The sequence below is a fragment of the Garra rufa genome, chromosome 20 (genome assembly GCF_049309525.1).
Source record: "Garra rufa chromosome 20, GarRuf1.0, whole genome shotgun sequence".
Classification (NCBI taxonomy): Eukaryota; Metazoa; Chordata; class Actinopteri; order Cypriniformes; family Cyprinidae; genus Garra; species Garra rufa.
Window position 1 is genome coordinate 13,056,793 of NC_133380.1, and position 26,557 is coordinate 13,083,349.

The 26,557-nt window shown below is 34.5% G+C and overlaps 2 protein-coding genes across 2 annotated transcripts in view; both read right to left on the minus strand.

The window, feature by feature from the left end:
* Window positions 1-13,083, minus strand: part of ttbk1a (tau tubulin kinase 1a) — a 40,936-nt gene extending 27,853 nt beyond the window's left edge. The window contains exons 1-3 of the mRNA XM_073825992.1: window positions 12,946-13,083; window positions 5,357-5,509; window positions 2,218-2,365 (exon numbers count right to left, since the gene is read on the minus strand). Of these exons, the coding sequence (XP_073682093.1) occupies window positions 2,218-2,365; window positions 5,357-5,425 (217 nt within the window). The 5' untranslated portion in view covers window positions 5,426-5,509; window positions 12,946-13,083. The remainder of the gene's footprint in view (window positions 1-2,217; window positions 2,366-5,356; window positions 5,510-12,945) is intronic.
* A 169-nt stretch (window positions 13,084-13,252) lies between these two features.
* Window positions 13,253-25,921, minus strand: tpcn3 (two pore segment channel 3). The gene is made up of 19 exons (XM_073825863.1): window positions 25,764-25,921; window positions 24,881-24,963; window positions 24,680-24,794; window positions 24,026-24,154; window positions 23,095-23,211; window positions 21,484-21,602; window positions 21,250-21,351; window positions 20,595-20,721; window positions 20,028-20,235; window positions 19,785-19,929; window positions 18,390-18,575; window positions 18,245-18,309; window positions 17,685-17,772; window positions 17,508-17,577; window positions 16,292-16,511; window positions 16,070-16,160; window positions 15,417-15,530; window positions 15,195-15,307; window positions 13,253-15,107 (listed from the first exon to the last, which is right to left on the minus strand). The coding sequence occupies exons 1-19, from the start codon at window positions 25,866-25,868 to the stop codon at window positions 14,983-14,985; spliced, it is 2,322 nt and encodes a 773-aa protein (XP_073681964.1). The 5' UTR covers window positions 25,869-25,921; the 3' UTR covers window positions 13,253-14,982.
* Between the last annotated feature and the right edge of the window lie 636 nt (window positions 25,922-26,557).

Sequence of the window (26,557 nt, forward strand, 5' to 3'; positions counted from 1 at the left end):
GAAAATATTTTAAAATTACATTACTGGTCAGGGTGATTAATGGTGCATTCATACTTGTAGTTTGGTTCATTCGGTCCAAAAAGGAAAATTATACATTTGGTCCTGGTCCGCTTAGTGTTCACACTGGCATTTTTGACAGCTAACCTAATGATATAGTGACCTAAAGGCATAGTGATAGGTTCACAACCTGATTGGTCTTGTTGAACGACATATATTTTGTGACGGAACTCACCAAACACTCCAAACAAAAGGAAAATGTGCATTTGACTTAAAGTGTCTTTAAGTCCAATACACCCGTCTGCTAAACTAAGCGTGCTCATTGTTGCATGTATATGATTTTATTTTCACAACCTGCAAACTCACATAGAGCTTATGAAAGGTACTTTACCTCCACATTTGCCCTCTGCTAATTCTTTTTTGGATACACCGCATGTTCCTTTTGTGAAATCATGTTGCATAGTGTCCTTCTTGTCATTACTTACTGTTTTTGGTTTGTTTAGAAGTATATAGTCCATGTTGCGTTCATATTTAATTCGAACCGCACCAGAGTTCATTTGGAAGTGAACCGAGACCCATCTTTTTAGCGGTCTCGGTCTGCTTGTTTGGTGCGTACCAGGGTTTGGATGGCAGCGTTCACACTTACCCAAATTAGCCACACTAACCCAGCAATCGAACCAGAGTCCATTTTAATCTAACCAAAATTGACTAAAAAGTGTGAACACACCCTAAAAGACCAAGTCCAAAGAAAACTATATTGACATCTAAAATCTATTGACAAATGTGTTAGCTAAAACTAAAACTACTAAAGTTAAATCATTTTACCTGAAAGCTGAAATAAAATATTAATATAAATGTAAAAACTTAAACTTAAAAACCTTAAAAGAAAATTAGAAATGTTGCCTTGGCAAGAAACTGACTACATTTTTGTTTTTATAATTATAACTAATAAAATTCTAAAACGAAACAAATAAAAATGGTAACACTTGGTAACAAAACATGTATTAACTAACATGAACAAACAACGAACGATACATTTATTACACTATTTATTAATCTTTGTTAATGTTATTTAATGAAAATACAGTCGTTCATTGTTAGTTCATGTTAATTCACAGTGTATTAACTAATGTTAAAAAGCACAACCTTAGATTTTAATAATGCATTAGTAAATGCTGAAATTAACTAAGATCAATAAATGCTGTAGAAGTATTGTTGATTCTTGGTTCATGTTAACTAAAGTAGTTAATATTAATGTAAAGTGTTACCTTAAAAATAAATGAAAGCTGAATAGAAGTTGGTAAAACTAAAAAGAATTAGAAAAAAGGCATCATAATGAAAAAAGTAATAATTCAGAATATTAATATATACTATAATATTATATCAATAAGGTTAAACATTTTTATATTTTGTGAGTTTTGGGTAAATACTAAATGTGAAATAAAATCTTAAAATAAATATTTTTCAGCATTTTTTATATATCTAATATTATTTTCGATTTAAAAAAATAATATTTATATTTAATATTTTATTTTGTTACGTTTAAACTTGCATTATAGTATAATGAGTTTCATATTTAGTTGTCCATTTTTAATTCTTTCTGATGACTAATGGTTGAAGTGAATCATCAGAATGTGTGTGTGTGTGTGTGTATGCTTGGCTGTATGATCTGTAGGCCGTTTCACATGTTCGTAGTCACGTAGGCTGTGTTACTGCCGCTTCATTCACAGGGCTAAATATACAACGTGCCACACACATGGTCCACTCCGATGGGATGGCCAGTCTTACAGCATTTAAAAAACCTGTCATAATGTTGTCAAATACTATAAAATCATATAACACCACTAGCATATATCATCTACTATTAAGCCTTTGAAACACAACAGGGCTCCTGTTTCTTAGATTCTTACTTTTACACAATTGAAATGATTCAAAAAAATACATGCATTTCCAGCATCCTCAATATCACTTTTCATCCTATGAGTCCTCTGTGATATCGTTTTTAACTAACCAAATCTTCCTTCAGGAAATTATATCATTTCCCAAACATCATTAAACAACAGTTTTTAAGAGTTCAAAAGGTACTTCGAACACAGATGACCCTGTGTGACCCTGATTACTGTGGGGAATTTGTCTTTAGTCAACGTGATGGCTTGTCAATGTCAAAGTGATGTTGATACTGTACCGAAATACCAAGACCTAATGATGACCATGCCTTACCCTGCAGTTTCTTCAGAACTGCCACCTCCATCTTCAGGACTTGTTTGGGCTGTTGAGCTGACTCCACTTTTAACGCCACATTCTCCCGAGTCAGCAGGTCCAACGCCTCGTAGATTTCCCCGAAGCCCCCTCCTCCTATTTTCTTCAGCTGAATATCAAAAAAGAACAACAGGATGCTATCTGAATTTTCATTTCCTATTGATTTCAAGTATGAAACCTAAAGTGAGAAAAAAAAGTGAGTCCTCCCAATGTAAGAGCTGTCAATGTTTGATGATCTCATACAAATGCACGCAGCCTTTCAAAGTGTTTTTTAGACAAAGCATTGGGGATGCATCAGAAAGCACTTCATCTGCATTTCAACTAATACCTTTATTTCACTCTTCTGAGATATTCATTTTAAACAACAAACTCAACGAATAACACTGTAACATAAACCCGGCTACATGTGCATGATCTTGTATATGTGAATAATCCTTGTTTCATTGATTACCAATCTAGAGGGCACATCTATTGATCTGGGATACGCAATAATGCAGCAGTTCCACTGCAGACAAACATTAGCCAGCTCTGCACAAATGTGTCACAAATTGCACAATACAGACTAATACATTTCCAATAGACAAGATGAATGCAAAAGAGAAGTCTTCTGATTTCAAATGACTCATAAATCATCCTTGACGGTCAGTCACTCTCTCGTCTGCTCTCTCAAAGTCAAATGCCAATTTACTCTGACTGGAATCGAGCAGTCATGTGAGAAGATTGTCTTTTCCTTTGTACTGGGAATTTTCGTGGGAATTTTATCTCTTTGTAATGTCTTTTGACAAGACAGTTCCAGTGATTGGGGTCAAAAGAGCGATTCGTTTTCCTGTTACATAACCTACTCAGAACAAGAGAATGGATGTGAGACTGAATCACACATACATATTTTCATCTGTACAATATGTACTTACATAGTGATTTTTTTTATATAGTATATAGTTTTACAAAAAATCTGCAACATAGCATATTAATTCATATGTAAATTAATTATGTAAATTACATTTATAAGTAATATATAATTAAATTATTATATATTAAGTTTTGGGGTCAATACAATTTTTTAAATGTTTGACGTCTCTTGCTGTCACAATATAATGACATATTATTACAATTTAAAATAACTTTATACACTGCCATTCAAATGTTTGGGATCAGTACGATTTTGAATGTTTTTAAATATGTTTTGTTATGTTTATTAAGGAAATATTTTTTAAAAATATATACTACTGTTTAAATGTTTGGTGTAAACATTTTTTTTTCTTTTTCTGAAAGAGATTTGTATTTTGAATAAATGGTGTTCTTAATAACATTTTTTTCATCAAAGAATCCTGAAAAAGTATCACAGGTTCCAAACTAAATATCAAGCAGCACAAATGTTTCCTCCATTGATAGTAAATCAGCATATTAGAATGATTTCTCATGGAAGGATCATGTGACACGGTAGACTGGAGTAATGATTCTGAAAATTCAGTTCTGCATCACATAAATAAATTTTAAAACATATTAAAATACAAAACCATTATTTGAATTTCTGTATTTTTGATCAAATAAACGCAGCTTTTGTGAGCATAAGAGACTAAAAACAAAACTTAAAAATCTTACTGATCCCAGCAGTGCAGCATTTCTTATTTTTGTGGAAACCATGATACTTTTTCTGAATTCTTTAATGGATAGTTCATACGAACTGCAATCATTTGGAATATTTTTTGTTACACTTTTTTACACAGTTGATCAATTTAATACATTGTTTGTCAATAAACGTATTACTTACTTACTTACAAGTATTTTCATTCATTAGGTTTTTTACACTCCAAATCCTGAAATATGGGATTCAACATTTTCAGAAACAATTTTTTTTATTTAAAGGGTTAGTTCACCCAAAAATGAAAATTAGCCCATTATTTACTCATATAGGTGTATATGACTATATGTGACCTTGGACCACAAAACCAGTCATAAGGTTAAAATTTACAAAACTGAGATGTATACAACATATGAAAGCTCAATAAATAAGCTTTCTATTGATGTATGGTTTGTTAGGATAGGACAATATTTGGCCGAGATACATCTATTTGAAAATCTGGAATCTGAGGGTGGAAAAAAATCTAAATACTGAGAAAATCACCTTTAAAGTTGTCCAAATTAAGTTCTTAACAATGCATATTACTAATCGAAAATTACATTTTGATATATTTATAGTAGGAATTTTACAAAAAATCTTCATGGAACATGATCTTTACTTAATTTCCTAATGATTTTTGGCATAAAAGAAAAATCTAGAATTTTGACCCATACAAAGTATTTTTGGCTATTACTACAAATATATCCCAGCGACTTAAGACTGGTTTTGTGGTCCAGGGTCACATATATGACTGTATATGTGTATATGACTTCCTTCTTTCAGACGAATCCAATCGGAGTTATAGTAAAAATTATCCTGGTATTTCCAAGCTTTAGAATTGCATGGCCAGGTGTTTCTCTTCATCAGTCCAAAGTAAGTCCAATAAAGTTCATCCATCCATAATAAAAAGTGCCTCGCTGAAGGTGAGTCTCGCACAAACGTTTGTTTACAGGAGCAAAGGAAGCAAAGTTTCCTTACTTTAGCAAATGAAAGTCTCATCTTGGCTTATATATAAATCCTCTGGCATCTTTCTTTACAAATGCTTGTTCTGTACATCTAATTCATGACCATTGTTTTGTTTTGATCTCTATGGCGCGTTCGCCACTTCTGAGCAGCGCATGCGCACCGGTGTCATCCTATGTCATCCACCAAGAGCTGTTTACAAGTACGAGCAGTTGGCACAAGCTAGATTAAAGTGATTATGATATTTTAAATATGGATATTTTTCTTACAAAAACACATTGATTTACTACAGGAGGCCTTTATTGGAAATGGCAGGATGATTTTTATATAACTAAGATTGGATGTGTCTGAAAGAAGGAAGTCATATACACCTAGGATGCCTGGAAGGTGAGTAAATAATGGGCTTTTAGGCGAACTAATCTTTTAATACAAAGGATTCTGTGCTACTTTCAAAAAAGTAAAAGTAAAATACAACTGTGTGTCCAAGAGTCATGTACAGATCTTTCAAACACCTACCACTTTCCATCGTTCTTTGACCATGCAGTTAGGGGGCAGAATGTCCTGCTGCTCTGCAGTGCCGTTCATGTTGGCGTTGTCCTGCAGAGCTGGCGCTAGGCACTGCAACCCTGAGAGCACTCTGGCAGCCCCCAACTTAAACGATCCATTTATCTGTGAAAAGCCACCAACATTTGTTAAATCACCTATTCATCGCAATCGCTATCATGCTATTGGTCAGTTGAGCTGGCTTCTACATGCAGCGGCCAGTCAAACATCAACAAACGCTAACATTCCAAAGACGGCAGTTATCTTTGGAATGTCTGATTTTAAAAAAAAGTTATTATGAGATAAAAACAGCAATTTATTTCTATATTTATGTACTCATACATGTTCAAGAGGTGAAATGCGGACATTAAAGTATACTCTGTGCATACTATGCTGTTGAGCAGACAAAGAAAAAGTCTACTATAGGCACATCCATTGACCCACATATTTTTTGACCCAAATACCTGCACAAATAAAATAGCCACAAACAGCGGAGAAAAGTCTAGAAAACACGTGAATGAAAAAGTAATGACACCGCACCAGCCCGCATAAACAAACTGTGTACTGTGAGGATATTTCTAACACCACATGCTACTGTAAAGATGCTAAGTAGTTTATAAAGTGCACAAAAAGGGGATACTAAAACAGTTCCATTAAGTCAACTGGGCTGATTTAAAGAGAAGCCATTATCATAGCACCTAAAATATTCATTAACAACCTAACCATTAGAATTTATTGAAATGAACACATTTAGCTTATTTCCCACAGCAGTGATATTCAAATCCCATGCTAGACCAAAAAGAGACACACTAGTCAATGGTAAATGTTTGATTAAAATTCTATACCACTTTGGGTAAACAAAACATCAGCTCTAAATAAGACTTTAAATGCTTATTAGAGCATTAAAAACTTTACTCCAAGGTTCAGTTTTGGAGTTACCTTCTATTAAAGGTTAAGAAAGATGCATATTAGAACCCAATAACATGCTATTTGGCATGCAGCACCATTTTTTGTTGGTTAAGCATGCAGGGCCCAGCTCGGCTCAGATTCAGTAGCTCAATCACTAACTCATGCCCAGCCCAGCATCCGTCAAGAACTGCAGTCTCTAGTGCAGCATCTTAGAGAAGTGCTCTATGAACGATCTAGGAACAAACTGCACTATGACATAGCTAAGGTAGACAAAGTTCAGCCAAGAAGAGTGACAGAGCGTAATATTGCCAACTCATGTGCCAAGTTCCTGACACCTGCACTGATGTACCCTTGATACAGGCAAACAAGGAGATTGGTGGAAAACAACTGGAAGAGTGTTATACAGGCAGTGGCAGGGATAAATGATGCAGTTTACGAATATATATATTTATATAAAAGCTTGTTTGGTCCGAATGCACATGAGTTGGCAAAAGAATGTGAGCAGTGAAGAGTTTAATCACTATGCGTTGGATTCTGAACACTGAGATACAACTGAAGTTCATTAAGCTAGCATTTCCACACCCTGCAGTTGCTCGTCATCAATGGGCTCTTTGTTCTAGCTGCAGTTCATTGTTGTGAATAAATTGTAGAACAATGAAGCTTTCTTAACTTGTTTTTGACCATTATATCTCATGCTTCACTTTCCCATCTTTTCGTTCACAGCCAATTGCCAATTGTTATTTGTGGAACAGAGACCGCCCATGTTTTCAATGACCGTGGTACCAGAAGTGTTTTTCCCTCTTTTTTTTCCATAGAGATTTTAAAACGTCTTTGTTTAGGAGTTATATGCCATGAACCAATCCAAGGTGAATTAAAATATCAGACAAAATAATGTATTGCTTTCATGAAAGAAATAACTACAATCCCATAGACCAAATTGCTACAGCTAATTCCTAAAGAGTTTGAAATCTGAGACTTTAAACCCAAAACATTTTACATTTACCTATTTTATCTTACCTATTTTTTCTCGCAAATGCTACTTTGTTTTGTATTTCAGACTTTATAACTCAATTTAACTCAACAATAGTGAGTTTTTCCATTCTGAGGTGAAAAAGGCAGAAGTATGGGGCTATGAACTCAAAAGAGAGAATGACTAGTTGATTCTTCTTATCAGAATTGTGAGATGTAATCTCAGAATTACGAGAATAAAGTCAGAATTTTTAAATACAATCTAAATTTGACCTTTTTTATTGTTTTATTCCATGGTTTCCATAGACTGCCACATAGCATTTGAGGTTAAAAATGCTTGTCTTGTAATCTTTTTTAGAGAATAACAGATTGTTTCGCTAGATAAGACCGTTCTTCCTCAGCTGGGATCATTTAAAGCCCTTTGCAGCTGCATTTAAACTCCATTTCTGAAGTTCAAACTTGCGGGCACAATTGCAGTCCACTATATGGAGAAAAAATCCTGAAATGTCTGCATTAAAAAAACATAATTTCTTTATGACTGAAGCAAGAAAGACATGAACATGTTGGATGACAAGGGGGTGAGTAAATAATTTTTGTTCTGGAAGTGAACTTCTTCCTTAAATTAAATTTACAGTTAATGTAGTTTTCAGGGATGCACCGAATCAAAAATTCTGGGGCGAAACCAAAAATTCTGGATGCACTAGGCCGAAAACTGAAAATGGTTTCGTTTATAGGTCTGTCTTCTAAGATTTTTAATCTACTGGAGAAAATGAATGGAATTTTCATTAGGGCTGGGTGTTGACACAAATTTCACGATTCGATGAGACTCGATTCTAATTCACACGCTTGCTATTTGATTCAATATAGATTATTTTGGATATATCTTAGGTACAGTACATGCCAAATTTTCTCAGCTAATGCAGTAAAATATACATGAGAGTCAGTTGGTACTACACTACTATAATGTTGAAGATTAAAATTAACTGATTTGTATACAAACCCTTAAATTACACTAACTAAATTATAATAATAAAGTTATAATTACGTTATTCTACTCCAATTAATTTTTTGAAATGTAAACATTTAAATGGTGGCTGTCATAAAAACTTGACAGATTTATGCAAACATGAAATAAACATAGCAGAACAGTAAAATTGAGAATGAATGTTATATGTTGCATAAATTTAGCAAAATGCCCCTTTCTAGAGTTAATTTAAGTTTTAATGTCTTCGAACATGTATTTTCTGAGGTAAACGTGCCGTTACGTGACAGTGTTTACAAACTGTTATACTGATGCACTGATTGAGCGATTACATGAGACAGCATATGGATTTTGGTAAGTTGTACTCTTTCTTTTAACATACCTTTGAATGTTTATTTAATGCTTAAACTGCTAAAACTTGAATTGAGATGCTACAGCGATCTGTCACTCCACATTAAACAGTGCCAAAACAGCATTAATTGTTTGATTACTGTAATAAAACTGACAAAATTTTAAATCTGAGTTTTATATCGAAAGTAATAAAGCACAAAGCTTATTGCGATTTATTTGAAGGGAGGCTAGACTAATCAATGTCGTTTTGTAAAAATAAGAATCTATCTATTTTTTTACCCAGCCCTAATTTTAACTTCGGATCCAGACTTTTGCGCACTTTTGTGAATTTTTTTACTGCATAAGAAACATCTTTGTAACCCAAGGAGTAAAAGGTCTGCCAATGTGTGGAAATGCTATTGCTTCATTCCCATAACAAATAGAAACCACCTTAGGCCAAAGGACAGACGGATATCCTTGATAGTTTCTACATTAGCTGCTATCTTCCCTCTCCCTTACGAGCGACTAACTAACAAGCAGGTTCCGAACAGTCTTACGGGTGTTGTTCGCGCACAGGCCGTAATGCTGGCGAAACAGCTAAAGCATTCAATCGCACGGCTTATATTCCCGCTAAAATCTGCATGTGAGCTTTTTTTTTTCTCAGTTTCGTTCCAGGGGACCCATGGGATGTGAGGTTACAGTGAGCGAAAAGCAGAGGGGGTTTCATTCAAGTCACCTCAATTAGCAAAGAATAATAATTGAAATTCCTCTGAATCCCAGGGAAGGGAAGCGTCAACAGCCATTTTGTGATCAAACTCTGAAAAGTGAAGTGCAGCCACATTTCCAGGAAGGGAGAGGGGGGGGAGAACTATGAAGGACGGTGTAACTCTCTCACCATGTTCACAAATCTCTTCAAAAACCTTACGTCTCTGACAAATATCTTGCAATTGACCAATTTAGTCGACGCCAAAACCCTCCTTTGCCAGCCTACAAGCCAGAAAAACAAGAGAAGAGATGGATTATACTTAACAAGCAATTGGTTTTGAGCACTTTTGAGCTAATGCAGCGCTTGATATGACGTTACGGCTGTTTTGTTTTCCTTCTCTGCGCTAGTTATCAAGGATTCGGCACATCGGTCAGACTCGGTAGTGGCCGATGATACGGTCTCAAACCGTCAGCAGTTCCTCTTTTGACTATTATGACACTCACCATCCATCTTAAGGCAAGCATGGGTCAGACAGAAACTCAATCCTTAAGGATGAATGTCACAAAGGTCAGTTTGCACTCAATGTCCCAGAGAAAGGTGATACATGCATTATTGAATCATAAGCTGATGCGCAAAAGGAAAAAATGTGTCTTTGACTTGACATTCCGAAAAGAGATCGCCGTTACGAAAGCCCTGTGAACTGAAGAAAACACAAAACACACTGATGTGCAACACAGTGAAATGGACACAGATACATACACAAATTACAGCACACTTGGACACATATGGGCCAGTGAGAAAGACAGACAGTAAATACATAGAATGCTTTCAGAAATGCACAAATGTTGTGTTCAGAAGCATAAGGGAAAGTGGGGGTAAGCTGTGCCAATTTTCCTTTAGTTTAAAAACCTAAATATTACGAATTTATAAAAAAGGTCCATGTTTTGTAACGTCATGTGTTTAAAATAAATCATTAATAATGTATCTTTTTCCAAACTCTTTCCTGCTAAATATGTCAGTGCAGTGAAATTATTTTCAATGTTATTTATTTATTGATAGATAGATTGTAATAAAAAACTAAGTGAAAAGACAAAATACACTACCAGTCAAAAAAATTTTTTATTTTTTTTTAGATTTTTAATGTTTTTAAAGAAGTCTCTTCTGCTCACCAAGCCTGCATTTATTTGATCTAAAATACAGCAAAAACAGTAAAACTTTGAAATATTTTTATTAATTAAAATAACTGTTTTCAATTTGAATATATTTTCAAATGTAATTTATTCCTGAGATTTCAAAGCTGAATTTTAGAAACATCACTCCAGTCACGTGATCCTTCAGAAATCATTCTAATATTCTGATTTTTAGGTTTATATATAACTAGAGAAGAGTCAAGTTTTAAATAGGACAAATATCGAAACTCATTTGTCACTTTTGAACGTGATGCTATTGGTCTAATAGGATTCAATGATCTGTGCTAAGCTATGCTAAAAGTGATATCGCCAGAACAGGAGAACGGCTGGATGGATTTCAAAACGGTAAAACTCAACTTATTAACTGTTAACTGAGTTGGAGAATGAGTCTTTTTCCAAAACAAAGTGGAGTGTTCCTTTAATCAAGAAATCCTGAAAAAATTACTTAACTGTTTTAAATACTGCTAATAAAAATAATAATAATAATTGTTTCTTAAACAGCAAATTAGCTTATTAGAATGGTGTCTGAACCATCATTACTCCAGTGTTCAGTGTCTGAATGTGACACTGAAGACTGGGGTAATGATGCTGAAAATTTAGCTTTGGTCACAGGAATAAATGACATTATTAAATATATTCCAATAGAACACAGTTTTTTTAAATAGTAAAGTATATTTCACAATTTTACAGCTTTTGCTGTACTTTGGATCAAAAAAAATGCAGGCTTGGTGAGCAGAATTAAAAAACAAAACATTAAAAATCTTACTGTCCAAACACTTTTTACTGGTAGTGTACTGTAAATCGTTTTAGATAACTAAATGCCTAAAAAAGTATGTTACTCTGTAAATTTGATTTGACACATAAGTTATTTTCACCAGTCATAAAATTTACTTTCACGTGCTAAAACCTTAAAAATAACTTTTCTCTCAATTTACAAAGACGTTTACTGTATAATGGACCCAGTCAAAAAAATTTGATGCAAAAATTGTGAGGATGGCACATCTTACCCCATTCTCTCTTATGCCACAGAGTTGGAGTAAAGTTTGTAGGAAATGTACACAATATTGTCCAAAGAGCATTGTAAAACAATTTATGGCTTACATAAAACGAACATTTCATTGCAATCCTTACTCCAGATTATTTCACATGCTTTAGTAAAACGAAGAAGGCAATTCCCTATTTTAAAACACATTTGGATGCTCTCGCCCTACCTGGCACACAGACTACGAAAAGTCAGTCCTTTCCGTCGTTTTGAAATCTTCATTTGGGACCTCACAGTGACACAAACCATCAGCTGGGACCGTTTTTAAAACCATAAACCGCCTGATTTTGGCATTTTGCTACTGACGGTCCATCTAGATAAAATTCTGTTCACGAGTGCTAAAAAAATGCAGTTTTACTATTAAGAAAAAGCGAATATATTCAGCTTTATCACACTGATAATGCAGTGCAAGCCAGTGGACTACCACCAAAAAAAAAAAAAAAAAAAAACACCCACTGAAAACGTACTTGGTTATCTAACCGTAAACATCATGTCTGTGATATAAAAAACACGCATATATAATAACACAAAGGTCCAAGGTTAAAACAAATACACAAATCTGACACGTGACCTGCTCTAATTCGCCGTATAAACGAGTTCCATTGGCATCAGAGTGCAAACAGCCTAAACCACAGAGAATTAAACGACCATGTACATCAATATTATTCTACCACGACATTCAATACATCCAATACATTTTTGATAAATAAACGACACGGCTCTCACTGAACACAACTGTCCGGTCGCGCATCCTTTGCGCTGGTCCGCACTGCAGCGCGTCAAACACCCATGCAGTGACTCTTTGCAATCTGTAGAGGACGCTTGGCAGATGAATATTCATTACGTTGGATGACGTTCGTCTATTACAGCTACGTGATTGGCTGACAGACAGGCGCTGCGCTAGTCAACTAACGAATCGAACGCTTAGTTTATGAATATTAAGTACGCTCCAGGAAGGTTAGCGAGCAACGTCAGTATGACCTCATTATTATTCATAAGCTACGCATTCGCCGTAGTAGGATTTGTTATTTCGCTGTTATTCCTGGCTACACCCGTTGTCAGTGTGCATCTTGTATAGTTACATAAACTAGTCATAAATGAAAATTTAATAAGTCTATAAGAGCCTGAAAAGTTACCCCAAAGTAAACAGAAAAAGCGCCTCCACAGAGAACTAACGTAACGTACAAATCTCAAAATTGAATCCAACAAACAACACCACAGGTGCAAGAGGCTCGTTTTATTTCAGCGAAGGCCTATAGTATGTTTTTAAACACCAAAATATTATTTGCAGACATCCCGGATGCAGCTGGTTTCATTTATATTCCTACGGAGGATGTTTTAACATGATAGCGGATGTCCAATAGGACATGGCCTGGCATCCCAGGACCAGCCATATTGAGTCACAGCGAAATTGAAATATATAACGCTTATTACCTGCTCATTTTCTTATGTGTGGAGGCTCATAACCTCTTTTCCCCCGTCAGGATTCTCTTTAGACCTCTCTCCACCATTGCTAAGGATGCTGGATGCTCCCTGCTTTGCTCCCCGCCCGTCTGGATCCCAGCATCAGCACCACACATCACTCTTCCTCTCTGACCTCCACCACAGCGATGCTGATGCTCTGCTTTCGGTATTCCGCTCTCTGCTGGCGGGCTCTTCACAATACATTAAAACTAAGCAATTTATGATGGAGTCATGGATACGGTTTAGTTCTTATTGGATATGTTAGGATAAGAACAAATCTTATTATAAACAAGTTTTATTGTTGTTATTTCCATTGGTATGTGTACAAAATTCTACTCTGGAGCAATCCTTGTTTGTAATGTAGTATTTTTGCCTTTTTTCAACAAAATTATTGAAAATGTTTTTTTACATACACCTTGCAGAATCTGCTAAATTTTAGAGGGATCATACAAAATGCATGTTATTTTTTATTTAGTACTGACCTAAATAAGATATTTCACATAAAAGACTTTTAAATGTAGTCCACAATAAATAAAAAATAATAATAATAATAGCTGATTTTATAAAAATAACCCTGTTAAAAAGTTTGTATATGCTTGATTTTTAATACTATGTTGTTACCCAAATGAACTGTATAATTTTGAGATCCATCTTTTCACACTGAGGGACTCGTATGCAACTATTACAGAAGATTCAAATGCTCACTGATACTTCAGAAGGAAAAATGATGCATTAAGAGCCAGGGGTGTAAACTTTTGAACAGCATAAAGATGTGTACATTTTTCTTATTTTGCCTAAATATCATATTTTTTTCATTTAGTACTGCCCTTTAGAAGCTACAGAAGCTACTTACATGTTTCCCAGAAGACAATATAAGTTATAATAATACATTTACTCTGATCCTCAAATTCAAAAAGGCTCTTAAAGTATTGTTTTTCCTTCTGGAGCATCAGTGAGCGTTTGAATCTTTTGTAATAGTTGCATATAAGTCCCTCAGTTGTCCTCAGTGTGAAACGATCTTAAAATCCTACAGTCGTTGTTGGAAAGGTTTCAAGTACACAAAAATGCTGAAAAACCAAAAAATTTGTGGGACCTGAAGGACTTTTCTGGAAAACAGCAAGCAGTTTAACTGTTCAGGACAAACAAGGGACTCATGAACAACTATCACTAAACACACACACACACACACACACACACACACACACACACACACACACACACACACACACACACACACACACACACACGTTGCGTTTATGTTTTATGGGGACATTCCATAGACGTAATGGTTTTTACACTGTACAAACCGTACTTTCTATCACCCTACACCTACCCTACACCTAAACCTAGCCCTCACAGGAGATTGTGCACACTTTTACTTCATCAAAAAAACTCATTGTGCATGATTTATAAGCCTGTTTCCTCATGGGGACCTGAGAAATGTCCCCACAAGGTCAAAATCTACTGGTATTCCTATCCTTGTGGGGACATTTGGTCCCCACAACGTGATGAATACCAGGTACACACACACACACACACACACACACACACACACACACACACACACACACACACCTGTGGATGATTCAGGTAACAACACAGTATTAAGAATCAAGTGTATGAAGACTTTTGAACAGGGTCATTTTTATAAATATTTGATAAAATATTCTATTGTGGACTATATGTAAATATCTTTTTATGTTAAAAATCTTATTCAGGTCAGTACTAAATAAATGATAACATTTATTTTGTACGATCCTTCTTATTTTAGTAAAATAATTAACATTTTGCAGATTCTACAAAGTGTATGTAAACTTTTGACCTCAACTGCATAAACACAAACCTTTGATTACAAGTGAGACTCCTTGATGACAGAAAAATGAATATTAGTGGTTCATATACCAAAGTATATATAATAATTCCTATAAAATACTTCACAGATAAAGTGAATCTTTGATACAAACTTATTTATATATTTACATGTTTTGTTTTGTTTTTAAATGTTGGTTATACTGAGTCAAAGACAGGGTTTGAGAAGTTGATATTTTCTGGCTCCTCTTCGTCATTGAAGTCTTCAGGACGAAGTTCAGTTTCAAACATCCGCTGCAAAAGTCCATCCACAGTTCTGGATCCTGGGAAACAAAACAAAAGTAGTCCTTCAATACTTACTCGATTAACAAGACTAAGAATGCATTTGAAAATAAATATAAAATAAATACTTCTTGAAGCAATCTTGAACATGAGGGAGGGCTTCTGTTTGCCAGCTTCAGAAGAGCCCAGTTCACTGTCATTGGTTTCCATTGCGTCTACAAGACCAGTGTCGACACCATCTCTGACAAACACAAAACCACATAAATCGCCATTAAAACCCAAAGTCAACAGCAACAAGTCAATGAAACAATTTATCAAATAACTTGATAGCAGGTCTAAATGGCACATACTGTTGAACATTAAGCTCCAGCTCCTCTATTTTTTTCTCCAATGAAGTCTGAAGGTCACTTTTGTCAACTGTGTATTCCACCAAGAACGCCTCCAAGATAAATGCTACAAAAATACTGTGAGAAAACAGAAACAATATTAGGCTCACTACTCACATTATGCATACAGTTTAAGTCAAAATTTTACATACACCTGACTCATGCAACTATTACAGAAGGTTCAAATGCTCACTGAAGCTTCAGAAGGAAACACAATGCATTAAGAGCCAGGGGTGAAAACTTTTTGTCAATGGGGGGTAAATGTAACTTATTTTGTCTTCTGGGAAACATGCGAGTATGTTCTGAAGCTTCTGAAGGGCAGTATTAAATGAAAAAAATACGACACTTAGGAAAAATAAGAAAAATGTACACATCTTCTTTCTGTTCAAAAGTTTTAACCCCCTGGTTCTTTTATGTGAAATTACTCATTCAGGTCAGTACTAAATGAATAAAAAAATAACGTGCATTTCATATAGTCCCTCTTATTCTGGTAAAATAATTAACATTTTGCAGATTCTGCAAAGTGTATGTAAACTTTTGACTTCAACTGTATTTGTCTTTCAAAGTAAAACACAATAATATTCTAATAGATTACAATGGAGTCTTTTCATTCTTACTTGATTATAATAATGACAACCACAACGTGAAAAAGGACAAAGAAAATTCTGGCTGAGACGTGTGTGACTGCTGTGAATCCGCTGGTCAAGAGTGAAGTGGAGTTAAGGGAAAGGCAATGCATGATAATGATGTTATTACAACTTTCAAGGATCATAATCTAGAGTTTCACAGCATTATCCTTGGAGCAGAAAAACATTTTGATCTGTATTCATAAAGGATATCATGCCACTGATTAACAACGGTGAGTTCCAGCAGGACAATGAAGGAAGAAACCACATTGTTGAAGTTGTTTTTGCAGTAGTTGAGTTTAGCAAAAGTGGTTCCTTTAAGCAGAGGGTTTCCACAGTACTCTTGATTCGGACTTGTAGAGTTGGGTTCAAAAAACTGAACTTTACCTTTGAATATTTCCATTCCAACCATGGCAAATATGTAATAGACCACCTGTGGGGGACAGCAGTGGATTTATACATATCAATACATATCAGTTTTCATCACAAATCACAGTTTAATATCCAGCATGAAGGGTCTGCCTTCCTTCAAATGACTATGTCCCTATTTTAGAATCATGTGTTGGCAGCTCAATGAAATACAGCTATCTAACCACAGCCATAAATCAAGCACCGCATCCTCTCCCTGCCTTTTTAACACCCTATTATTGCACAAGGTGTCCTTGAGGCCAGGTATGGTGCAATATAGATGGATGACTAATAAGAGGATGGTCATTTTTAGTTGTTATACTTTCCCAGAGGGACACATTCATCCATTTTGTATTTGTATTTAAAGCAATAGCCTGTATAATGCATGCAATGTATATACAATGCTGTTCAAAAGTTTGCGGTTAGTAATATTTAAGTTTTTAAAAGATTTAAAGGGATAGTTCACCCAAAAATGAAAATTCTCACATTATTTACTCACCCTCATATCGTTCAAAACCCGCATTAGCTTTGTTTATCTTCAAAACAGAAATTATGATATTTTTGATGAAATCCGAGAGATGTCACATGGACTAATCTTGATTACTACCTACTTACTGAAAATATTGTTGTGTTGCTGTCTATGCAGGGTCAGAGAGCTCTTGATTTCATCAAAAATGTCTTAGTTTGCGTTCCGAAGATGAACGACGGTCTTATAGGTTTGGAACAACATGAGAGTGAGTAATTAATGACAGAATTTTTATTTTTGTGTGAACTAGCCCTTTAATGTTTTTGAGTCACCAAGACTGTAAAAACAGTAATATTGTAAAACATAAATAACTGTATTTTGTTCATACAATGAAAATAAATGGGGTCCAAAACACTACTGAACCCCATTGACTTTTATTGTATAGACAAAAAGAAAGCAAAATCACAAAGATTTGTAACAACATGAGGGTAATTAAATCATGACAGGAATTACATTTTTGGGTGAACTAAGCCTTAAGAATATGCAAATACTCACCACTATGAGTTGGCCAAATGTAAGAATAGTTGGTCCGATTTTAATAAGAGTGTTGATGATAGCGCGGAATCTAAAAAGGTACGTTTTTTTTAGTTTAATATCATATGGAAGCATAAAAAGACATTTTCAAGGACACAAATCACTCATGTGTTTTGCATTTGACTATAACTGTCTGACCTCTTTATGGAATCCACCAAGCGTATGAGTCTGAGGACCCTCAAGATGAAAACAATGTCCAAAATCTGCCGACTTGTGTAACCACCAGCTGCAAATAAATATTTGGTCAATCAATTCCAAAGAAAACAAGATATTAAACTTAACAACTATGATTTAGGGCTCATGTCGTTCCAAACCTGTAAGACTTTTGTTCATCTTCAGAACACAAATTAGATATTTTTGATGAAATCAGAAAGCTTTCTGACCCTACATAGACATGGCTTTATGAAATTACGGTCGAACCACTGATGGAGTCACATGGACTTTTTTATGCCCTTACTACCTTTCTGGGCCTTGAACGTGGTAGTACTATTGCTGTCTATGCAGTGTCAGAAAGCTCTTAGATCAAAAATATCTTAATTTGTGTTCTGAAGATGAACAAAGGTCTTACGGTTTGGAACGGCATGAGGGTGAGTAATCAATGACAGAATTTTCATTTTTGGGTGAACTATCACTTTAATGTGTCCAAGTACACTGTAATGGTGATACATAAGTATAAGTACTTCATATTGTGCACTTACAGTGTTTGAGTGCTGAGTTAATGATAGTGCCAAAGAGTGCAGACACAACAATGATGGTATCAAACCTGTAAGAGATAGATTTGATTGAATTTGTTTTCATGTGAGCTCACACAGATGATGTTATGTGATCAGACAAAAGTCTTACCAGTTCCAGAAATGATGTCGCGCAAAGAATGCCCGAGGCTCGGTAGCATACAGTTTGAGAATGATCTCCAGCATATAAAGAGCCAGAAAACCCCACTCAGCATTTGATACCACAGGGTTCTCCTCATCCAGACCGATGAATACAGCATTCACCAGGATGATCAGATCATAGACGTAGACAAACATTCTGAAACATATAATACAGTAACAGTTTACCATGTGACCCTGGACCACAAAACCAGTCTTAAGTAGAACGGGTATATTTGTAGCAATAGCCAACAATACATTGTTTGGGCAAAATGATCAATTTGTCTTTTATGCTGACATTTTGGGGTTTTTGGTTTTTCATAAAGTGTTTTTTTTTCAGACTAGTGGAAGTAAAACATCCAAAAGACACAGTTAAGTGTTTCTTTTATAGCACTTTATCTACTTGTGTCAACAGATTTCAATTACAATACATATTTTTAAAGGCTGTTTTCTCAAAATTAGTTTTTTCTTCTACACTGAGCCATAAATCTCCACTTCAGTAGCACTTACACACACCAAACTTCACATTGTTTTCATATTCTTGTCTATCTCCTAAAGGTTTTTACAGAGGGATTTGTTCATTAAAATTAGCTTGATTTTATACATTTTATTCCCCCCCAAAAATAAAAATATACTGTTTTCTGCCTGAAAATGAATTATGTAGTGACAAAATGAGACCCAGAAATTCCTTGTGTAAAAACATTTGACTCTAATGTCAAAAAAAAAAGAATTTTAAAACTGACTTCATCCAGTGTTTAGATTTTTGTACTATAAATGTACGCAAATTACCGCATATTTCATTAAATAATGGCTCATTTGTATATTAAACCCTAACATTTTAGAAAACTTGTAATACAAAAAATGTTTGCAATTATCAATGTAATTAATCAACTGAGTAAGTAAGGTGATAACTATTAGTTTTTTTTTTTTACCCTATTCACCTGTAGTGTCTCGCCTTAAGTAAAGATGATATTTTGTACATTTCCTATCGCAGATATATCAATACTTAATTTTTGGTTAGTAATATGCATTGCTAAGAACTTGAACTTTGGACAGCTTTAAATGTGATTTTCTTAGTATTTAGATTTTTTTGCAACCTCAGATTCCAGATATTTAAATAGCTGCCAAATATTGTCCTATCCTAAAACTACATATCAACGGAAAGCTTTTTTTTTAGCTTTCAGATACATTTTTCAGTATAAATCTCAATTTTAAAAATTGACCCTCATGACTGGTTTTGTGGTCCAGGGTCACATATGGCAAGCACACATTCAAACATGTTAAACAGCATAAACAGGATGTCCAACAGGATAACAAAAGGAATTCAAACAGCTTTGTCTTTAAAAATATACATTTTGTGTCCATGTACCTGTGATGAACCATATAGCGGATGAATCTGCTGACTGAGGAATTATACATAGAGGGGAAACAGATTTGAATGGGATGCGGCTGTGACTTCACTGTGATCACCTGAATACTCAGAAGATCAGCAAGCTGGACAAATGCAAGCTTTCCTGCTCAGACAAAGAAGATTGAAGGAAAAAAGTGAAAAAATTCAATAAAACTGTAATTTTAAGTGACGATTTTTAAAGAAAAGATAAATCATTCTGACCTATGTGTCCTTTATTCTGATCATCCAAGACACTCCAGAGCAGTTCCCGGTGAGCAATGCTGATTTTCGGCTTGACGAGTTTAACCAGATGGTTCCATTTGGCCTGGGTCACCACAGGCTCCCCACCTTCACCCCGGGTTTCCTGAAGCAAAGAAAAAGCCCTGCACATCTTAAATCTTCTGGCCTTCACCAGCTGCCGCACTTCCTCCTAGAACACATGAAAGAAATCAAGTCAGTGTTTTGCAAATTTCCTACCATAAATAGATCAAAACTTAATTTTTGATTAGCAATATGCATGGCTAAGAACTTCTCAACATTTTCTTATTTTCAGATTTTCTCAATATTTAGATTTTTTTTTATCAGATTCCAGATTTTAAAATAGTTGTATCTTAGCCAAATTTTGACAGTGGAAAGCATATTTATTCAGCTTTCAGATGATGTGATCATTTTAAAAAATTGATTCTTACAACTGGTTTTGTGGTCCAGGGTCACAAATAGCTAGAAAGAGAATGAGGCAAATTATTGGACTGAGAAAGTTGCATGCTTACATGAAAATTATGTGAATACCTTAAGGTACTTTTTGTAGTTGTTGTAAACGACAGCCAGAAAGAAGGACATGAACGTATACATGTTGATAACAATGTATAGAATGAAGAAAATGGTGAAGAAAACACTGTAGTTGTATGCCGGCATCCTTCAATGAAAATATGAAAACATCAAATATTACAAAAACATTTGCATAGCATGCTTAAAGCATATTATATGCTACTGAAAACCTTTTATATTGCTTAACAGTGCTGGGGAAAGTTACTTTAAAAGTAATGCATTAGAATATTGCATTACTCCCTAAAAAAGTAACTAATTACGTTACTTAGTTACTTTTTATGGAAAGTAATACGTTGCGTTACTTTTTAAATCTGAGCAGGGCTTGCTTGTTTGTTTTTTAATATAAAAAGTTACATTTTTAGCAAATGCAAAAGCCCTTTCACATCAAAAAGTGAAATGAATAAGCGTCAGACTGAAAGAAAATATATTATCTAGTAAATTTAAAAAGTAATGCGTTACTTTATAGTTAGTTGAAAAAAGTAATCTGATTATGTAACTCGTAATGCATTACCCCCAACACTGCTGCTAAATATATAGTTGCACACCAATGAAAATTATACTAATGAGAACAAAGATTAAAAGAGGGAGAGAAAAAAAGCAATTGTTCAAGACTTACATGACATCAGGGCTATTAGCAGAGGTTACTAAAACATAAAGATCGAAAACAATATCCAAATAGTCTGTGAAATATGGAGAACCATCAATGGTGAGAAGGCCCCTGGGATAAAAGAAAAACATATAATGCGCAATTTAGCAGGGTAAATAAACTATTTTTCAATGGATGCAAATGAAATGCAAATGAAATGACAAAAACAGAGGTATGAATGGATGGTACTGTATTTAAGTTTACCTTTTTCCAAATAATTTGAGAGCCATGAGAGAAAAGACCAACACACTGAACATAAATAAGAGAAAAACATAGGAGATCTGAGGCAGCGCATTCCGAATACTCCTGAATGCCCTCCGCAGCTACAAACACAAAGAGGAGGGGAAAAAAAGGAATTAGTCATTTGTGCACTATGGACATACACTAGGATTGGTAAGACCTTTTGCTCAAGCAGGCTTCATGTATCTGATCAAAAATGCAGTAAAAAGTGAAATATTATTGCAGTTTAACATAATAGTTTATTATTATTTTAATATATTTTAAAATGTAAAATTCCTGCGATGGCTAGTCTTCAGAGGCATATAATCTATCAGAAATCCTTCTAATATCCTGATTTGGTTCTCAAGAAAGGCTGCTCAACAGGGCTGCATTTATTTGATCAAAAATAAAGTAAAAAGTAAATTTTTTATTGTAATTTAAAATAACTTTTTATATATGTAAAAAAATAAAAAAAACATTATTTTTATATTTTTTAAAATGTAATTTATTCTTGTGATTGCAATGCTTTCTAGTCTTCAGAGTCACATTATACATCAGAAATCATTCTAATATGCTGATTTGGTTCTCAAGAAACATTTCTTATCAGCATTGTTGAAAACAGTTGTGCTGCTTAATATTTTGTGGAAATAAGACGCAATTATGTTAGGGTTCTATGATAAAGTGAGTTCAAAAGATATTTTATAGCATTATATATGTCTGTCCTGTCACTTTTAATCAACTTTATGCAAACTTTCTTTAAAAAAGTATGTATATTATTTTTTAATCCATCTGACCCAAAGCTTTTGAACTGTAGTGTATGTTTTCTCCAACTTAAAGGAGTAGTTCACTTTCAAAACAAACATTTACAGATAATGTACTCACCCCCTTGACATCAAAGATGTTCACGTCCTTCTTTCTTCAGTCGTAAAGAAATGGTGTTTTTTAAGGAAAACATTTTAGGATTTCTCTCCATATAGTGGACTTCTATGGTGCCCCCGAGTTTGAACTTCCAAAATGCATCAAAGGGCTCTAAATGATCCCAGCCGAGGAAGAAGATCTTATCTAGCGAAACGATCGGTTATTTTCTAAAAACATTTACAACTTATATACTTTTTAATCTCAAACGCTCGTCTTGCCGAGTTAGTCAAATGCCCTTTACCAACTAAGATAAAACAGCAAATGTCAGATGAACTCGAAGTCGAAGAACTAACCACATTGCATTGCAGAGCTAGTGGAAGATGAGCATTTATGGTTTGCATTTATATACATTTGTACTTTTTTTAAATTGAACAATCGTTTCACAAGATAAGACCCTTATTCCTCGGCTGGGATCGTGTAGAGCCTTTTGAAGCTGCATTAAAACTGCAATTTAAACCTTCAACCCATTGGCCACCGCTGAAGTCCACTATATGGAGAAAAATCCTGGAATGTTTTCCTCAAAAACCTTAATTTCTTTGTGACTGAAGAAAGAAAGACATGAACATCTTGGATCACATGGGGGTGAGTAAATTATCAGGAAATAGCTCTCCTTTAAACAACGCAGGAAATACATGTAAAATAATTTATAAGAATTCATTTTTAATGTAGTTCTCTTACTTGTCTTCCTTCTGTAACATTGACTAACAGAAGTGGTCTTAAGACCCTTGACCATCGGACACCAAAGTAGCCTGTTGCTTTCAGAGCCCCGTATATAGTCAAATCTATAAAAGAGAGCTGTGAGATGGGAAGAGTAAAGAAAGATCATGAAACAAAAATGCAGTTACATTTAAAATCTTCCAAAATTTCTAGATATGCAAGCTAGTTTCACGACACTCATAAACCCTCTGTCTGACTTCACTAAATGTCTACTCATAGTTAGTGAACGCCACATTTCCTGATGATCCTGCAGAACTGCTGAGAATGACAAACCATGGGCTAAAGTTCATTTCACAAAGTCGTTACGACTACTTTCTCAGCATTTTCTTATGCTTGTACAGACAGAATACTCTAGGCAAATTCATTAGTATATTAAATAACACAGTATGATATGAACAAAATGGATTATGTACACTCAGTCAAAAGTTTTTGAACAGCTTTTTTTAAAGAAGTCTCTTCTGCTCACCAAGCCTGCATTTATTTGATCTAAAGTATAGCAAAGCAGTAGCCTACATTTTTGATATATTTTTTTCTGTTTGAATATATTTAAAAATTTTATTTATTCCTATGATTTCAAAGCTGATTTTTTTTTATAGAATATTAGAATGATTTGTAAAGGATCATGTGACACTGAAGACTGGAGTAATGATGCTGCAATTTTTTAAATAGATTTGATCACAGGAATAAATTACATTTTTAAATATATTCAAATAGAAAATTGTTCTTTTAAATAGTACAAATATTTCAAAATTTTACTGCTTTTGCTATACTTTGGATCAAATAAATGTAGCCTTGGTGAGCAGAAGAGACTTAAAAAAACAAAAAATCTTACTGTTCATAAACTTTTGACTGGTAGCATAGCTTTAATCAAAATTGAAGTTGATCTACCTACCGTTACAATGACTATGATGCAGATATTTTTGGGATCCTTCCAGAATTTATCCTTTGGAATGACTTTGGCATAATGTACTATCCGTGCAGTAAACGCAGTAAGACATATGATCTCAATTGTAGAAGTCGCCTAGAGAACACACATGAACATAAAGTTATATTACTATTACATAATTGTTTACTAAAATTTTATTCTAAATTCTTTGGTTGTAAACATCTGGCATGACCACAATCAGCTGGGCTACAAATAAATAGCGTGAATAGTGACTCTAAAGATCCTGACGTTGTACTATGTAAAGTGTTTCAATGAATAGCTGCTTTTCAATGAACATGAATCTCCAGGAAATATCCCATTGTGTAATATAGGGGGTTGCATGGAATCCAGGATGTCATAAAAACAGTAAACTCTCTTTTATGTTGCTAGTCAAATGATACACTTGAAGAGTATATTGCTAATTCAATCAGCGAAAAAACTTTTAACAGATCATATTATTATATGTATACAGTGTTTGGGAAGTTTCTCTGCATAATACATGTTTTAAGGTTAAATATAAGAAATGTTCAAGCACAAATCACACATTAGATAAATGATTAAACCACTGCTTGGCTGAAAAAAAAAATTGGACATGGAAGTTAATGTTTTTGTCACTCATACCCATATAGAAAGTGGCACAACAGCCGGATCCTCAAAGATAGCCAGAGCAAGATTTATGATGATGAACACGTATACCAACGTCTGCATGAACCAGTGGTTGTACAACAGGTACAGCCTGTGAAATATTTTACAGATTTTATAATACACAACCTGGTAAAAAATAAAAGTTATATAAATGATTGCTGGAATGTTATCTCTTACCTCACAGACTGCGGTGAAGTATCAAAAAAGATGTTTCTGTTATACTGGGCATCTGACACATAGACTGTGGCCAGGTCGAATTTCTAAAACAACATTATCAAACATCAGAGACCAAGAAAACGTATTTACAGTCAAACCAAAAATCTGAAAAAATTCAGACACCAGATATAATTTTTGATAGTTTTACAAGTGGGTGCAGGACACTACAGTTCAGTTATGTAAGTGAGGATAGCAAAAATAAAGTAAACTGTGACATATTATACCCAAATATTCTTCATACAGTGGACTACCAGTAAAACTGATTCAGACACTCAAGTGTTTTTTCTTTAATTGCTAATATAACCTTTTTACACCACAGAATGAACAAAATTAAGCATTGCTTGGTAATTGGTCAACAAAGTATTGATAATTGTGAAAATACTGTCATACTAAAAGTTGCCTGGATTTTTGGTTGATTGTAATCCATTAAATATCTTTCTATCAAAGTTTTCTGACATTATCAAGATGAATTTGTTCTGACACAGTTGCTATACGCTTCCTTTCAAACTACAGCCATCACTTAAAACCCTTTGAAAACATGGAACTAGTATGGCCATGTTTATTCTAACAGATAACAGTTTAGTCCTTGCATAATTACACTTGTATGGCAAAAGACAGTCATAACAATGCTTTTTTCCTCTTTTTTTCTTGACAAGGGAGACAGTTTCTCGTATTCCAAAAAAGATCCAGATTTAAAAGGACCGTCCATTTAAGACACTTTCTATGCCAGTTAATAAACCAAACAATCCAAACTTTGAATCAGAGTTCCATCTATTAACCTGAGCTTATTATCAAACCCATCTTGTTAGATGTTTACATTTTGCGGCACATCCACGCAACATACCTCTGTCATCTCATCTGAAACGTTACTGGAAACATTATTTCCTCCGTTGGTTAAACCTTCATCCTTTGATAAAGTGTGGCTCTTTGGTTTTTCTTTTTCGGACATTTTTCTCTATTCCTCAACTTTTTCCTGTCCTTGCGCAGCTGATGCAGATCCAGTTCGCAGGAAATCCCGTCTTGAAAAAGTTCATCTTGCAAACGAAGCGAATTTATTAATCCTAGTATGGCGAAGGCCCCGCTATTAAAAATTCATGATTATTCATATTCCACGCCTTCGCGTCTGGAAAAATACCGAGCAATCTCAGCGGGGCCAAATTAATATTTAGTAGACAAGCCATCTAACGAATGAACTTGACGATAGCCTACTTAATATTAAGAAGCACAGGGAAGATCCTTCGCTGTGATAGGCTGAACGCCATATCTAGTTAATATTCATAATATAAGTTCTCGCCATAGTAGGCTTAGTTAAATCCCGCATATTCCAAACTGTGTGAAACATTTGGCTTTAACCTCCAAACAAACAATCATTAAGGCGAATAATGTAAATTGCCAATAACATACATAAGAATTCAAGAAACTACTTATTTAAGAGTTTGCAATGCTGTGCATTTTGACCGGTCATGTGACTGAATCCAGCGGAAATAGCGGAGAAGATCCACAGGCTCAGAGTTTTATAGACTTGTGGAAGAAAACACCCCAACGACTGTGTTATGATTAACCCATTGTTCTCTTATGCTCACATTGTAATTTACTCTGAGATCTCAACACTAGAGGAAACCACAACTTTATATAACT